General features: G+C 39.7%; 2 protein-coding genes across 2 annotated transcripts; one reads left to right on the top strand and one right to left on the bottom strand.

Moving 5' to 3' along the window:
* Nucleotides 1–1,700: 1,700 nt before the first annotated feature.
* Nucleotides 1,701–15,312, top strand: efna1a (ephrin-A1a). The gene is made up of 5 exons (XM_046844424.1): nt 1,701–2,002; nt 13,027–13,322; nt 14,064–14,129; nt 14,212–14,289; nt 14,495–15,312. Exons 1-5 carry the CDS (start codon nt 1,902–1,904, stop codon nt 14,608–14,610), a joined length of 657 nt encoding a protein of 218 aa, XP_046700380.1. The 5' UTR covers nt 1,701–1,901; the 3' UTR covers nt 14,611–15,312.
* LOC124382235 lies at nt 5,999–8,300 on the bottom strand. Its single transcript, XM_046844425.1, has 3 exons — nt 7,565–8,300; nt 6,262–6,298; nt 5,999–6,159 (listed from the first exon to the last, which is right to left on the bottom strand). The coding sequence occupies exons 1-3, from the start codon at nt 8,091–8,093 to the stop codon at nt 6,117–6,119; spliced, it is 609 nt and encodes a 202-aa protein (XP_046700381.1). The 5' UTR covers nt 8,094–8,300; the 3' UTR covers nt 5,999–6,116.
* Nucleotides 15,313–17,142: the final 1,830 nt, after the last annotated feature.

The raw sequence follows: 17,142 nt of genomic DNA, 5'->3' as shown, positions 1-17,142 counted from the left end.
GTGTGTTTCGGGTCATTGTCTTTTTACATGATGAAGCTCCCCCTAATAAGGTTGGATAAATTTCTCTGTAAATTAGCATTCAGAATGCTATGTAGCATTGTGATGCTGCCATCCTGCATTCCTTCACCAATAAAGATCAATGAGTCTGTTTACCTTCACTCCTGTCCTCTTTTTCTTCACAGCTCTCACAATATTTGTGCAACAACCATCAATATTTTTCTTTTAATTCATTCTCAGCCTAAAAATAGAGCGTCTCTGACAAATAGCTCTCTGTTCTTTATTTTGGATTATTTGTATTGGGGTTTTAAAACCAAGATGAGACAAGCAGAGATATCAATTGGTTTAATATTTTATATCATCAAAAATCATTATATCATTTTGTTGATGTGTTTAAACAAAAAGTGCCACGTTTCAAGTGCCAATATAGATGTATTTGTCAGGGAAAAAAGCCTGGTCTCAAAATAAAATGTAGAAGAAACAAACAAAATAACTGGCATTATCATTCTAGTACTTTTGCAGAGTACTGTATGTAATTATGCCTGGATTCAGAGGTTTCAAGATTAGTGATCTTGACCCCACCTGATGTCATGTATGTCATGTATGATGTAAAGTATGAATCCAACTCCTTTGCTGTTGTAGATATTGGCCAGAAGGTATCTAAACATGTTGGTCTTGTAAACAAAAGCAAGAAACAAACAGACAGAGTGGATATGGAATAAAGTGTAAAAATAAAACAGTAAGTAAGCAGAGTACATTCTAATCTTATGCACATTTGCCTGAGCACAACTTTGGCATCTTTTTTTGGCTGTCAGTTCATTAATGTTTTGAGGATTAGGTTCTGCTCTGGGGCGACTCTCAGGACAATGTGTCTTTCATATACCTTCATAACAGAAAAAAGTTGCTCACTCATTTTGCAGAAAGATCTTACTCATGATCTTTGAAACATGCAGAGAGTTGGAGCAGCCTGTAGAGATGAAGGGTAGAAATTGTGCAGTATTAACAGAATCCAATTTTACCAGTTATAGTAATAAATATGATATTACCTCGTGGACTGGATATCGTAGATCCACAAGCTGGAAGTGGGGCTTTGAGTTTGGTTTGCCTGATCTAGACTATAGATTTTCTCTCTCTCTCTCTCTCTCTCTCTCTCTCTCTCTCTCTCTCATGCTATTCTATTTACACAGACACAATTAGTTGTATAAATACAGGAGATAGTTGAGTAAGGTGGTAATTAGATTAGCTCATTCTATTAACGCTTCTGATGAAGGCTGTGAAGTTTTTTGCTTTAATTAGCACTTTTTGTGGAATGAGAGGAGATGAAACTGTTTGTGGAATGAGGGATGATGAAAGCTCACAGCTTGATGATGAATACTACACTGCATCCACCCATAACCAATAGTGTGATTAGTTTCACCACATTAACTCCAGTCTTATTTATTACTTATCCCTTATTAAATGCTGTAAAATAATTAAACACAAGTCCAAGTTTATATAAAACACAAAGGGCAACAGGAGGCTGCATCCCGAACTGAATATCTCAGTACCCAATCTGACTTTGGGTTTAGAAAACCTTTCAGAACGCTAGTATGCGCACTTGGATGCAGCTATGCGTTTAGTCTCAGCGCTTCTCGCTGATTGGTCAGCGGGGCGATGTGGGCGTGGCCAGGCAGAACTCCTCGCTTTAACACTAGAGTGAAGCCGCTGCCGGGGTTCAGTTAACTGCGCGTCTGTGTGTTCAATCAGCAGCAGAGCTGTGAAATCATGTTTGTTTCTATCAAACTAATGACTTGAAGTGGACCTGATTCTATTTGTTCCTCAGTGGAGAGTGGAAGTTAAATAGCTGAAGAGTTCAGGGAGATCATTTCGCTTTATAGAGAATCCTGGGATCAGTAGATTTGGAGATGGAGGTGGTGTGTGTTTTCCTCTGCGTGCTTGCAAACCTGTGGCTTTCAGTCTCCAGAGCAGAGAGACACAGTGTGTTCTGGAACAGCACGAACCCAAAGTAAGTCCAGAATTCAACTTTTATACTTCAATATGTAACTAATTTAGAGAATGAAATAGTTTTTTCGTTCCATGGTACAGGTCGATGTTTTATTTGTACTGAGTTTGTCTCTGTGCCCTTCTTCTGATGAGTTGGTGATGATGATGATGATGATGATGATGTGATCTAAAACCTATATATTGCAAAATGGAAATGATATTCTGATCTCAACTCGTTGAGCTCACACGTGTTTCCCAATCCTGACTTTCCCAGCACTACACATTGTGTTGTTTTCCTGTTCTAAGGAATGACTCAGGTGTGTAAGAGTCATAAAACACTGAGCTGAGAAAATCTCTGAAACACTTCTCCTGCTGTTCCTTCTCATTCTTAAGTATTCTTATCCCAATCCCTTTTCTGACCTCTGTTAGAATAAAAATTGTACACTTGTCAAGCTGTCAGCTCTTCAGTTACATCCAAAACCACATGACTTGTTTGTAATGGCATGTTTTGACAATAGTATGCGGTTTATGTTGTATTCTTTGATAACGAAAGTCAGTCTCCAGTAGTCTGGCAGTGATTTGTTTTTTTTTCCTTAAAAATTCCATTTCCCGAAGACCTTTAATAAGAAACTGACAAGTTAAATCAGACTTTTGAACAGACAGTAACGGTGTTGACTGGAGCCCTTTCTAAAGTCGATTATTATTTCCCAGTTCAGTCCCATTTTTCCATATCCTTTCCAGTAACACAGCTAAAGCAGGTCGGCTTTTCTTAATTTCTTTCAAATCCTAGGAATTCAACTGCAAGAGAGAGAGAGGATATGAAAAGCATATGGAGTAGGATGTGGTTAGCAGGTGTGGCCTGTCTTACAATTTCATTTATAGGAAATTCACCAACTATTTGAGTCTAAATTCTGTTTTTGGTGGAAGAAAGTAACACCCTCCAGAGCGAGATGTTTGAACGACTCTCTGGTGGTCTCCAAGGAAGTGGTGTATAGTCTAGATCAGTATCCGACTGCCATATTACACAATCACTGTTTCCCAATTTCAATGTCATGAGATTGAATTGAACTTTTTGATCGTGCCTGGGTTAATAATTAATAAGGTTATTTATTGGTGTTGGTATCTATACTAAACTTCTAACGTGTATTTTGTGCGTGATCAGGTTCATTTTACACACTAATGAATCGGTTTTCCAGCTTCGCACTTAAACACCTTTGTGAGTTGTGTGGTTTTAGAAGAGATGGATCACTAATCTGTGCATGGCCCCCAGGACATCACTTTGACACCTGTGATTTAGAGTAACCCGATTCTGAGGCTGTAGGCACAACTTCTCAGAACAGAGGAATTAGAGCCAAAGAAAACGTAGGAGTCAAGACGCCAGAAAGACAGAAAGTTACGACAAGTGTGTGGGTTTTTCTTTCTTTCTCTCTCTCTCTCTCTCTCTCGCAGCTTTGACTGAATGTGTGGAAATGAACAAAAGAAGCCAATTCTGCATAAATAGCAAGTAATGCTTACTATTTTTGTTATTGTTTATCATGGCTCTTTCAATTATGCCTGTTTTTTATAACTCTTTCTATACTCTGCCTGTCTTTCTCTGGTCTAATCCTATAATCAGACAAAAAGAAGCCCTGGGAAAAATGCATTTGCTGCGGTTTTTTCTTAGCATGTCTATTTTTCTTTAAGTACTGCAAACTAGTTTGACATTCTCATCCTCACCACAACCCCCACACACACACACACACACACGCACACATGTTTAAATCATGTTTAAACTTAATGATGAAAATGCCTAGCTAATAACTCAAGTTCTGTTGGCCGTAGATTTACTTATTATAAATGACACCCAGCAACATTGTGTGTGTGTGTGTGTGTGTGTGTGTGTGTGTGTGTGTGTGTGTGTGTGTGTGTGTGTGTGTGTGTACGTTCGTTCGCATGCACATGCATGCACCTGCACTGCACGTACAGTTATGTGTCCAGTTCCAAGAAGCAAACTGTCCTGATGTGTTTATACCTGCCCCTGTGTGTGGGTTAATGTTGCACATCTGAGCATGTATACTACTGTGTGTGTGTGTGTGTGTGTGTGTGTGTGTGTGTGTGTGTGTGTGTCTAGGGAGTGCCAGAATGAATAATTGTATTTCATCATCCAAGGTCTTTGACACATTAACCTAGCTTCCTGTTCACAGTGCACTCGCTCGCTGACCCTCTGTGTATTTTATTTTTTTATTTTATTTATGTTGTTTCTCTGAGTCTTTTATTATTTCACCAGTATGTGTATTTCTCCCTCTGTATGTCCCCCTCCCATTCCTCTCTCCCCCGCACTCTCTTCCACACCTCTGTCTCTCCCTTGGCTTTAAGCCTGTGGCACTGGTTGGTTTACTGTTCAGGTTTTCTTTTTTTCGATTTCTTTTAACTCTTTCCCTTCAAACATTTTCGCCTCCGTTTTCCTATTAGTGATCTGTTGTCATTTTGCCCTCAGAAAAGAAACCATTTATATGCATTCATTAGGCCTGAAAAGTGCTTACTAACGTATTTGAACAAAGACGGGCCAGAGGGCACTGGGTATTTTTACATAAATTAATTAATATTTGAAATGTAGATCTGTAAAAGAGTTTAATTCATCCTTTCTATCTGTCACCATAGGGGTGTGTGTGCGTGTGTGTGTGTGTGTGTGTGTGTGTGAGGAAGATTGAGTGAGTGAATGATGAAGTGCCGTTTACTCTATCTATGTATTGTCACTCTCACTGGCTCTCTGGTGGTCTCTGAATGGTCGGGTTACCCCTCATCCACCCCTCCTTTCTTATTTTCTCTCTTTTCTTTATGCTCCCCGTTTCACCTTCAGTCTTCCATGCACCCCTTTTTTCTCTTGTACTCCTTTATTTGCCTTTCTCTCGCTTTGTATGAAGGGAATTGAATGAATAAAAGGTGTGATTTCCTCTCTCTCTCTCTCTCTCTCTCTCTCTCTCTCTCACCACCTTGCTTTTTTATCAAATATTTAAAGCATTTCACTGCATGTCGTACCCTGTATGTATGTGTATGTGACAAATAAAATTTGATTTGATTTGATTATCACTCTTGGCAGCGGAGTCTTGGTAGCAGTCATTCAGTGCTGATTTCTTTTTTTCACCACTTTTCTTCTATAGCTGTTCTTTCCGCCTCTCCTCATCCCGCTCTTTTCTTTCACTCAGACACTTGTTGCTTTTGCACTTTTCTGCTTTTCTCTTATGAGCATGTTCTTCTTCTCAGACACATAGCTTCCAGTGCTCCCCAGTGTGTATGCTGTTGTCCGGTGAATGTCACTCATGGTGTTGATAATTACACAGTCTGGTTGATGTAATGCTCTCCTCGTGACTGTACTCAGTATATTAAAGCTCAGGCGTTATATAAGATTTGATAAAACCGAGATACGGCTTTCTCCCACCATATCGAAACCACAGATCTGATTGCAGATAGGAAATAGTAAATTAGCGAAAAGAGCTGCAGTGTGACTGTGTGTGTGAGATAGAGCGAGACCATGCATTTCCCTGCTGAGTGTGTGTTTCCTGGCCGGCTCTTTTCCCGGGAAAATGGCACATCCTGTACACGACGTAAACAATACCTTTCTCACACACTTGTGCACGCAAGAAATCGGCTGCTTAAACAAAGGTCTCACACTCTGCATAGCCTTAGTTATTCACACATGCAGCAAGGCTGAGAACATGATTGAACTTCCCACAATTTGAGCTCTCGATCACTTGTTTTACTCACAGGAGACACATTAAGGTCCAAATTTTCATTACCATTAATATCATTAATGGCCACCTTTTTCTCTCTCTCTCTCTCTCTCTCTCTCACACTCACTCACTCACTCTCTCTCTCACACACACACACACACACACACACACACACACCTATTTTTTTGGTATTTGCTCACTTTTTAATATTTTTGCAGGAGAGAGAGAGAGAGAGAGAGAGAGAGAGAGATACAATCATATTGTATGTGTTATTTGCAAGACAGTCTCTGTGTTAGCTGAGTGTGTATGTGTTCACATTAACAGGACAAGATGTGTAATTGTAGGCCGTGTGTGTGTGTGTGTGTGTGTGTGTGTGTGTGTGTGTGTGTGTGTGTGTGTGTGTGTATCTTCAGATGTCCGGTTGTATCAGATGAATTTCTGTTTCTTCATGTTCTGTGATTTCTTGCCTCTGCATGTAAAGAATGACACAAAAAGCAGGGGAAATTTATGAAGACCAGTTTGCTAGACTTGTGGCAACAACACATGTACCTGTATTATATTACCAACTTACCCTACCATGACCAGCAGGAACTCTAGGTGGAAAAAACCTAGAGGGGAGGAGAGAACCACTGCTCATATAACTGTAAATGGTATATTTCAGATTAATGTTAGAAGAATAGTTGTTCAGTAGAGAGAACTGTTTGTAGGGGTTGAGTTTCAGGTACAACATAATGCAGTATTTGATTACCTCAGAGCTGTGAAGTCAAAGCTCTAAATTATGTCATTTTCAATCTCTGTGAGTTTCTTCGACAAATCAGGGAAATGCACGGACATTTTAGTGTTCATGTTTTGATCAGTGTAACTCATTTAAATCTAAGATGTACTGCTGTATTTAATGTTAATGCTGAGAACTGCCATGTTGTTTGACAGCATTTGCTGAACTCGTAGTTTTCTTGAGTAGGGGTTAAAGTAGGGGTTTCAAGCAGAAGAGGTTTGTTTTTTACTGGTTGAAAGTCACGGATTACAATCTGTACTTGAATGAAGTAGAGCATGCCTGCTTAAGATGTACCAGCTCACATTGGATCCCACTTCACGAAGATTTTGGACATTGGACTTTGAGGATAAACTACTTCTTAATTGAGATTAACATGCTACATATGCTGTTTCTCCATCATTGAACATTTAAAAGCGCTGGCATGGAGGAGTTGGTGTTAAATCTATAATGATCTCAGATGTTAAACTTATTCATGAGCTCCATCTGACTGTATAAGACTGTAGAAAGTACATTACCCGTAATCATAGACTCCAGTGTTAATGATATTTCTCACTCCTCAGTGTTTGTAATGTTTTATAATCACACTCTTGAGGACCTAAATGAGAATGGGTTCCACTTTCAAGACTGGTTCCTCTCAAGGTTTTTTCCTCATACAACTAAGGACGTTTTTTCCCTTGCCACAGTCACCACAGGCTGCTAATTGGGGATAAATACACATCAATTAAAATTTAAAAATGTTGTTCTATAATTTTTAAAGCTGCATTGAGACAATGTCCATTTTGAAAAGTGCTATAGAAATATTGAATTAAATTAAGACATGAAGGCACTTTGTAGTTAATCATGTTGAAAGAAAACAAAGTTGTGTGACTCAAGCACTGAACATCAGCTCACAGCCGAAACCTGGGCCTGTTACTAACGCACTTGCATTGCTTGGGTAGTTTTCTTTTCTAATTCTCCCACGTTTTAGGTGACAGGTAAAAAATTAACCCTGATGCCCTGAGAACTGAGTTGAACAGGAAAAACTTGCCTCAAAAACATTTAAGAATTTCTTTCCCTGGCCTCCTGTGATCAGGTTGCAGAAGCATGTTGTTATTCCCACCTGTGGACGTCAGCAAGTGTTTTCGCAGTTCAGTGTGCTCTTTATCGCTGAATAAAATCAATAGAGGAAACCGGTCAGTCATTCTCTCATGAAGGGCAGACAAAGGGTAAAACTTTCCTAGGAGAAAGGGCAGGCTGACAACTCTGAAGAACGAGGCAATTGCAACAAAACCTGCGACGATGGACCGAGGAAAACAAGAGATTGATGAGGAAAGGTGGGGTGAAACTAGATGGATGATACTGGTTGGCAGGCTTATCTTTAAAGTGTGAGCTGGGTTGCCATGGCAGCAAAATGGGTGGCGCCAGTACGCGCAAAGGTAGAACACTAAGCAACATGCCTTGCATTCCAGTGATCTGGCCTGTGATTGGTGGAGAGAGGGCTTATGAGTGGGGGTGGAGAAGCCCTGAGTGAGGGGATCAAGCAGGCTTATTGAGTACTGAAAACACAGACAGGGAGGGAGAGAAGAAAGCACAGGGATGGATGGATGGATGGATGGATGGATGGATGGATGAGATGTAAGTCTGAGCATGGCCTGAACCAGAGACGCAGCTCAGTGTGGTGTATCAAAGCCTCTCTCAACTTTCCTTGTCTTCTCCTCTCCATCACTATTCCTCATATGTGCAACACTTCAAAGCAGGACAGTTTTGGCTGAAGTGCTTTCGTTCTGGCATGGAGCAATGTGCAGTTTTGTGCAAAGCTTTGCTTTCTTTTCTTGTTCTTTAATCTTTCAAATAAAGCATCTGCTTCTCCCCCCCCCCCACCCCCCACTCATTCATCCTGAGCACTTACCGAAACAGTCTGTCCATCTTTTTTTTTTTTTTTTTTTTTTTTTTTTTACAATTTTTTTTTGGGAAACTACTCCACTATAACGATCCGGCAGTGGAACAATGGGGGATCTGTCCCTAGGCCCCCCAAGCTTTTCTCTCTGTCTCTCTCTCTCCCTCTTTCTCGCTCTACATTAGGCAGGGTCTGCTGCGGATGAATGGGACCATGTGGCCACCTCTGATGCTCGGGCTCCTAATCCGGCTGAACAGAGTACCCGATTATCCGACCTCGCAGCATTCCAAACCAGTCATCCAGAATGTTGAGCTCGCAACTCACGCTAGCAGCAAAAGTTCAGAAAGGAAATATTTGCACTGAATCTTTAGGACTGGATAAAATGTGAGAGTGCTGGATGGGGGTGAAGGGTGGTAATGTTGATGCTGATGGGCTTTAAAGTAACATGTTTAATAATAAAAGGATTTAGAATCGAAAGTAGATCTGGACTAAAAATTCCACAAAGTTGATGATCAGATTATATGACCACAAGCAAAGTTTTCTTTTGTGTCAAAATCAAGTCAAAAGAAGTGAAATGATTTAATCCTAAAGCAGGTGATTCAGGAATGAATTGTTTGTAAATCAGCGTTAGGTAGTGTGTGTGTGTGTGTGTGTGTGTGTGTGTTAGAATCTCAGCTGCTGATTCAGAGCATTTCCTCCACCTTTCACCACTCACTAGTCCTCCCCTCCCCCAGAACGTTCACATTCCAGTTAGTAGAGAGGAAGAGAAGTGGATGGACAGAAAGGGGGGAGATGTAAAGAGAGACACAACTCAACCAAATGACTGAAAGGGCATCATCAACGCAATAGCTTTAGATTCCAGTAAGAAAAAATCAAATGTAAATGAACTGTTAAACAAAAGCAGCACACACTAATCATGCCATTCATTAGCACACACCCTTTTCTTTTTGTGGTCATGAATCATGGTCAGGTTGCCGATTCTCTCTGTAGGAAATTCTTACTGAGTCTAAAGGATCAAATCTAAAGTGGAAAAAGATGAAAAGTGTTTGTTCTGTTTCTAATTACCGATGCTCTTTTTTAAGCTTCGCCCTAAAAGAAAAGAAAAAAGAGAGACAAAACTTTGACAGTTAATGAGCAGTGGCAGGCGTAAGTCGCTCAGAGAGATTTCCGCTGTGTGTAAAGAGTGGAGGCATTAAAGACCTGAGAGTGAAAGGCTTTGCTGTATGAATAAACCCATTGATAGAGTAACTGTAAAACTCAAAAGGACACTCACAAATCCAAAGAAGAGCCTCTGACCCTGTTGCACAGGGGCCAAACCCCATCCCCCAATTCTCTCTGTCTCCACTCTGACTCTCAGCCCTCAGGGGCCAGGGTGGAGCGTCATAATTGCCCCCCTCTGGGGCCACTTTAATACCCTGCTTTGTGTTTTAATTGCCCTCCCTCTGACCCTCTTTTGATGCCCACATTGTGACCATACCACAAACAGCTTTTAATCACAACCTTTAAGTGTGTGTGTGTGTGTGTGTGTGTGTGTGTGTGTGTGTGTGTGTGTGTGTGCGCGTGTGTCCTGGTGTAATTTTTAATCCGACTGTTTGGAGGAATATTTCAACATGTACGTAACTACGTAACCATTTGTAAAACCTGATCCGAAAATATTTCCCTGCTTTAGTGCTATTGAGAAACACGCTTAATCCCTTTATCCCGTGACATGGAGAAGGGGTGTTTTTTGACAAAGGACAGACTGTACAATGTGTTTACGGGATCTCTAATATCATTTTTCAGCATCTGATCTCAAATCAGTTATGATACAATTTGTCACTGGCGTTCAGGAGACAGTATTTATGAGCTACAGCAATGAGAAACATCAGCAGGAGAGTTAAACATGATGATGGATGGCGTGCTGGCGGGGGGGGTGTTAAGAGATTTGAGAGGAAAGACGATGTTTGATAAATGTTGCAGGTTTTTTGCCAATTTTTGAAACATGCCCATGATTTGGTTCTTACCTGCTATTCTAGTAGTTTAATAACTTACTATAGTGGCTAATGACTACAGCATCAGTCTGATCCTTAAGCCACAATTTGGACAGGGTTACAGTCCTCCAGTCAGATACGTGTTTGTCATTACGGTGGGAAGCTGAAACAGATTTCCCTACAATCCGACACTACACAAACACACTGATGGTTTTCTACAGTCCGACACTACACAAACACACTGATGGTTTTCTACAGTCCGACACTACACAAACACACTGATGGTTTTCTACAGTCTGACACTACACAAACACACTGATGGTTTTCTACAGTCTGACACTACACAAACACACTGATGGTTTTCTACAGTCTGACACTACACAACACACCGATGGTTTTCTACAGTCTGACACTACACAAAATTATTATACTGTAGTTTTATACAGTTGATGGTCATGTTGACATTTTTCAGCTGTTTGGCGCTATTTCTTCAACATTTCCTACTGGTTAAAGTTTCACAGCAGCCATTTGCGAGGCTAAATAAACATTGCCTGTATAAATGCTGTGGAGAAAAACAGACGGTTACTGTGGGCTATGTTAATGATCACCCTGCAGGTGTAGTATTATTCACTTATTCAAAAGCCAGTGTTGTTGCAGTACTAGGATTTGACCTGCAGTTGCAATGTTTCTTGACATGGGCTTTAAACAAACACATTCTTCGTTTCACTGGAATGTAGGTTTGAGTGAGGACAACAAGAAAAAAGAGAGAGAAGACAGCCAGAAGAGCAGGAAAGCTGGTGGAGGGGAGCAATAAGGGAGGACAGAAGAAAGGAGAGGAGTCGAGATCCAGACAATCGGCACGTCTCGGCTCCCTCCTTTTGCCAGAACAGGGTGTGAGCGAGTGTAATGAGAGGGGGAGCAGACAGAACACTGATTTATTCCTCTGTTTTAGGGCGGGTGCGTCTTTTCCTTTTGCGACTGTGTTAATGCCTCAAAAAGGTTTAGTCCTGTTATAGTCCTGCTCTAAGGCTGCATTGTAACTCTCTGATAGACATTTCTGATGGGACATTTTTTCTTTTCCACACTCTGTATTTTCACCCCTTTAATCGTTCCCCCTTCAAAGGTTTGAATTTTTCCACATGTATTGGGCCATTGTTCTCTTTTCACCTCTCTCTGATTTCCCAGTGCTCCTCAAGCACACATTTTACAATCAATGGCGTGGCGATTGAAATCGTGATTATTCTCCACTGCTACCATGCAGGCTAGATGACTTACAGCAGCTTGTGTGGAAATGATGCTCACAATCTGCTTCCTTTAGCTTTTAAAAGAAAATTCTGATGATTAGATTTAGGGTTAGAGTTTTTTTATGTTTTTGTCCTCCAGCTATTTCATAGCATAGTTCGAATTAAAAAGCATATTTAAGAAAAAAGTCGATCAAAACATCACGAGGCGCTAAATCTTTTCTTATTTATGACCGTAGTTATTGTACTTATTGGTTTGTATTTCACATGTTTGTGTCCCTGTAGTGTTGCTGTCTCATTGCTGCTTTGTACTGAACTTAACACTCAGTGGTGTAAAGTATTTGGGTAAATGGACTTTGTTTTTGTACATAAGACATTTTTGGCTACTTTCTAATTTTAATGAGTATCGAAGACATAAGCAAAGACACTTTTTACTCCACTATATTTTGACTAACAATCACTGTAACCAATTACATTTTGCACAGCAGCTTTACCTGCCGTGGATTACTTATTAAGCAGAAGAGGCGATATCCCAATCACCATTTTATTTATCCATTGGATACTAATTGTGGTTCTACTTATTAGAAAAACAATAGAAAAGCCTTTATTTGTCAAACATACATTACAGCACAGTGACATATATTTTCTTCACATAACCCAGTTTGCTTGGAAGCCAGGGTCAGAGTGCAGGGTCAGCCATGATACGCCACCCTTGGACAGTGTGATAATGGAGGGTTAAGGGCCTTGCTCAAGGGCCCATGAGTAACAGCTTGGTGATACTGGGGCTTGAACCCCCGACCTTCCGATCAGTAACCCAGAGCCTTAACCACTGAACTAACCTTGTTTGATCTTTGGTTCATTTTGGCATGTTGAAGGAGCTGTTATATTGATTTTGGTTAATGCAGTGTTGAGGCGTGTAATTTGATTTGTATTCTCTGAAATAAAACTTTACAAATCAACTGTCTTGGCTTTTCACACTAACGTGTCTTGTTGTTGAGAATTAGTGCATCTCTGAGACTACGTTCAATTCGAGTAAAATACTCAAGTACTGTTCACATTAGATACGTTAAGACTTTTAATCATACTCGAGTTTACACCTCTGCTAACACTGTGTATCAGTTAGGGCTAGGTGATATCATATTCTAATAATTCTCATTCGTTTTATTGATTTCTTTATTTTCTACATATTTTTGACATTGAAAGGTTAATTGTTACTGCACAGTTTAAATCCAACTGTAACAAACACCAGTTTAACCCCACATCAGCTGCTTGTGGTACATATTATCAACATTAAAACTATATAAATCATGTTTCTTGGATAAAACTTCTGCAGGGATTTATGACTATGTCGTCAACTCAGCTGCTCTCGCATCCGGGTTTAAAATGTTCCCTGGGATTGTGTTCTCTGGAGAATTTCCATGCTGATCCATCCATCAGTCTGACTAACCGTTCTCTTTCGCTTTGTTATTGTTAGGTTTCAGGGAAACAGCTACACAGTGGAGGTGCGTCTAAATGACTACCTGGACATTGTGTGTCCACATTACCCTCTGGGCACGGTGCCGTCTCAGGAGGCCGAGCGCTATGTGCTGTACATGGTGGATCGTGAGGACTACGAGGCGTGCCGACCGCAGTCCTATGAGCAGATGCGCTGGGAGTGCGGCCAGCCGTTCGCCATGCATGCGCCAGAAAAATTCTCGGAGAAGTTCCAGCGGTTCACACCCTTCACCCTAGGCAAGGAGTTCCGCCCTGGCCAGAGCTACTACTATATCTGTGAGTCATAAATAAAGTTGTTATTTTTCACTACTATATTTGTGCATTAAAGTGCACAAGACGTAATGTGAAATTCCAGCTGTAATATCGGAATCCAGTTCAGTGCAGGAATCGTTGTTTATACCGCAGTACTCCGTAAACTGGCAGATGTTTGCTTGTGCACATGTGAAAGGGTTCTTTTCTGATTGTGAGTATATAAGTGCGTCACACAGTCCACACCCACGATGGTCTGATTTTAAATTTATGGCAGAAAAGAATTTTGAGTGCATGAGTCAAGTCCATGTGCCCTTTTAGCCCATCAGTAATGAATAGGTCCCCTGAGTTGTCATGTGAGTCCACACTCAGGGCTACGTGTCTTTTTGGCTGCGCTGGAAGCCACACACTACTTGACTGCTGTTAGGTTCGATTTTTCTTATACGCCAAAGAGTTAAAGTGTAAGGTAGATTAAAACTAGGACTTGATGTTCAGTAGAAATGTTTATTTCAGGCCCTATGTTCTATAAATAATTGAAATAATTTATTCTTGTCTACTGGTTGGATGGGCATCATTAAGGCTCTTTCACAAGCAAGCAAATGAGAAATGGAGGATTAGACCACACAAAGCTATAATTGAAGGCAGGACAGATTGTTTACATGTCCAGATGGTCAAGCTTAGAATTTCTGACAAGCTAAAGAAAGCAGATTACACCATTAGTTCTGCTGCCTTTCCCACTTTAATTCCTTCTTCGTTTTTTTCAAACAGCCAAACCGCTGCACCATCATGGAGAGGAGTGTTTAAAGCTCAGAGTGGATGTCATTGCTAATGATGGTAAGCATCAGGGAGGGCTAGATGACATCCTTTTTTGTGCTTTGCAAAGAATTGATTAGTAATGTGTACTTTCTCTGTTCAGGTTCCCAAGAGGCAAGAGTTGGAGCAGGAAAGGGAAGTGGAGGAGGTGTGCACACAACGTCAAATCGTTTACCAGCAGGTATTAATATGTTTAATCTTGTATTTAACAATTATTTAATGAATCGCTCACTTTAAAGGTTATTTTGCAAAATGGGGTTAAACATTTTCACAAAGGGGTCAAACATTTTTAATTACATATAATGCTGTTATGATGTAGATATGGGTTTCTGTCAGTTAAGGTATATCTTATCAGTATAAGAGTATATACACTCCTCTTTTCACAGACGATCCAGTGGTGCTGCCAGATGTTCAAAGTGTGCGACAAAACTCTGCAGTCAGAGCATTTTTGACCATCACTACCATTCCGCTCACTTTATTATTATTGCTGCTTTTGCAGTAAGAACATTTTAAAGCACTACAGTGGTCCAAGAATGAGATGTAGGTGGAATTGTTCAACCAAAGCACACAGAAGTTGTTCTAAAAAGCCCAGCGCTGGCCACTGGGGGATGGAACAGAGGACCAGTCTCATGCAGTTTTTGTTTAAGAGACATTTCACCAAACTCTCGAAGGCTGATTCACTCTGCGACTCTGCTACAGTTAGCAGTGTTTCCTGAAAAGATCCATTTGTGAAGGGAATGCTCCACGTTATCTTTCTTAACAAAATCTTAAGTAATCAGTAGTTGGAGGAACAACAGACTGGAAGGACATCGGAAATGTTTGGTGTTCGGGGCTGTTTGGATGAACCAAGGCAACATTCTGCAAATGTTTATAAGACAGCGCATAATCTAATGAGCCAAAGATCACAGAACTTCTCTAAAGTGTACAATGGTTCTGTTGTTGGTTCAGTTTCAAGTGATTTCTTCATGTAGCAGCAAAGAAGCACAAGATTTTTTTTCCCAATGACAGTTTGCCATTTAAAATAACACACACACACATACATTAACACAACACTTATTGTAGCATACACACAACCTGTTTTGTTTTTTGTACATGTTCTTTGAAGAGTTCTTAAGTTATTAATTGTGCTGCAGAATGAATCGCTGGATATAAGGAGCAAAAGATCCAACCAATTTTTACTTTGTGAAATAAAGAAGGAAACGAATACAGAGAGCATTTGTCTGAAAAACATGGATAGGAGGAGAAAGAGGATTTCCTAAGAATTTGCTAATCCACCAAATAGGCACATTTGTGTGTTGCAAGACGAGTAGAAATGCATTGGGAAAAAAAACTGTTCCTAATGTGTGTTTTAGCATCTGAAAGTAGGATGATTTCATATCTCCTAATTATGAGAGATTAATCTTACACTTTGACATACATAGTGAGGTCCAAAAGTCTGAGAGCACCACTAAAAACTACAAAGAAACAAATGTAATTCACAGCAACTACAGTGAAAGTAGATCCAAGAAGTGAAATGATCAATATCACACATTTGTGTACAATTGAAATAGAGTTAGATTTAGTGAAGAATCCTAAAACATGTACTTTGTTGTAAATATTTAAAAATTCCAGACTGAGAGTTCTCAGACATTTGGGCAACACTGCATACATATTGTTTTCCTTTCTGTTCCTGTACATAACCCACTTCACCATCAAACAGCACCATCTGTATGTACTTGTAAGCTAAATTTGGACAGGCTGCATGTACAACTGATAGAAAATGGGCATGACTACATGTATTAGTTCTATTTTGTTTGTGTTATGTAAAATGTAATTATGTATATATAGATAAATATATAAGACATAAGATTTGGTAAATACTGTACATGTGAAGTTCCTATGTGAAAATAAATATTATTTTTGGAAAATGTATTTTTTACTGCTATCCTTTAAAAAACAAAAAAACAAACGAGTAAATACACACAAACACACACACCAAATTTGCCACTTTTCAGATTTTATTCGTTCTTGCTTATGACAAATAATTTTTCTCTGTAGCATAAAAGATCACATTTGCTTGGGACACTAAAGTAAAGAATAGTGAACTCTAATTTGGACCATCGTGTGGCATGTGTTAATGTGTATGTGCTAAATTATAGGGGTGAGTATAAAAATTCATGCTTTTATTTTTCTACCAACCTCGGTACTGAATTTGCCTACTTGATTTGCCAATGATATTCCCAGTACACATTGTTCTCCCACTGTCACATTACTTTTCCTGTTTCTCTCCTCGAGCTCATGCGCTGCCTTTTCACCCCATTTTTGTTTTAACTCCCTCTCCCTCTTTCTCTCCCGCTCTCTGTCCATCTCCATTGTTCCACCCTTCCTTTTGCTCATCTCCAGAGGCCTCATTTTTTATGGCTGTGTCTGTAAAAACAGCTGTCATGCTGTACCTCTTGCCTGATCCCATGTGCTTTCAAAACAAAGGCCCTGTGACCGTAATTCACAGACGCTTTTTCACCCCTGTGACCTCTACTGAAGGCAGTGGACAGGTTCAGAGGTGACTGAGAGCTCATCATTGGTGAATCACGCTTTAAACTTCACGAGTCGGAGAGAAAAGCTTTAAAGTGGTGAACAGAAGTGCTGAGGGCACAGAAGGCAAGGAACAGTATAGAAGTGGGCTATTAAGGGCTTAGTGTTTTGTTTTTTCTCTATAAAAAAAAATACAATAGTCTGGGTCCAAATATCATATAATGAGATTTATTTAGTTGTTAAAAAAAAAAAATTAACAATATTAAGACATTATGTTAAGATGTGGACAATTATTATAAGAACATTTCTAAAAGAAAATAATTTAAATACTTTAAATTGACTGATTTAATATATATTCATTATTAAAGATTTTATGATAATACACAATATATTAATAATATATTTCTATGTGCTCTCATTTCATATATGTTTTATACACCAAAAATATCGATATAATCTGGATAAATCTGACTATATTTTGAGATTTAATAAATTTTTTTACACTGTTTCCTCCAAACTATTT

This window comes from Silurus meridionalis, chromosome 29, assembly GCF_014805685.1.
Source record: "Silurus meridionalis isolate SWU-2019-XX chromosome 29, ASM1480568v1, whole genome shotgun sequence".
In the NCBI taxonomy this organism is placed as follows: domain Eukaryota; kingdom Metazoa; phylum Chordata; class Actinopteri; order Siluriformes; family Siluridae; genus Silurus; species Silurus meridionalis.
Note: the sequence above shows the minus strand (reverse complement) of the source record. Positions and strands in the feature narration are given on the sequence as shown.

What these genes read in the sequence shown, in the direction of transcription:
- efna1a (XM_046844424.1), top strand. Translation starts at nt 1,902, where the DNA reads ATGGAGGTGGTGTGTGTTTTCCTCTGCGTGCTTGCAAACCTGTGGCTT. An exon ending in TGGAACAGCACGAACCCAAA is followed by an intron (nt 2,003 to 13,026) that starts GTAAGTCCAGAA and finishes TGTTATTGTTAG; the next exon opens with GTTTCAGGGAAACAGCTACA. An exon ending in GGATGTCATTGCTAATGATG is followed by an intron (nt 14,130 to 14,211) that starts GTAAGCATCAGG and finishes TTCTCTGTTCAG; the next exon opens with GTTCCCAAGAGGCAAGAGTT.
- LOC124382235 (XM_046844425.1), bottom strand. Translation starts at nt 8,093, where the DNA reads ATGCTCAGACTTACATCTCATCCATCCATCCATCCATCCATCCATCCA. An exon ending in ACACTTGCTGACGTCCACAG is followed by an intron (nt 6,299 to 7,564) that starts GTGGGAATAACA and finishes CCTCCCCTCTAG; the next exon opens with GTTTTTTCCACCTAGAGTTC. An exon ending in TTCCTGCTGGTCATGGTAGG is followed by an intron (nt 6,160 to 6,261) that starts GTAAGTTGGTAA and finishes CTTTACATGCAG; the next exon opens with AGGCAAGAAATCACAGAACA.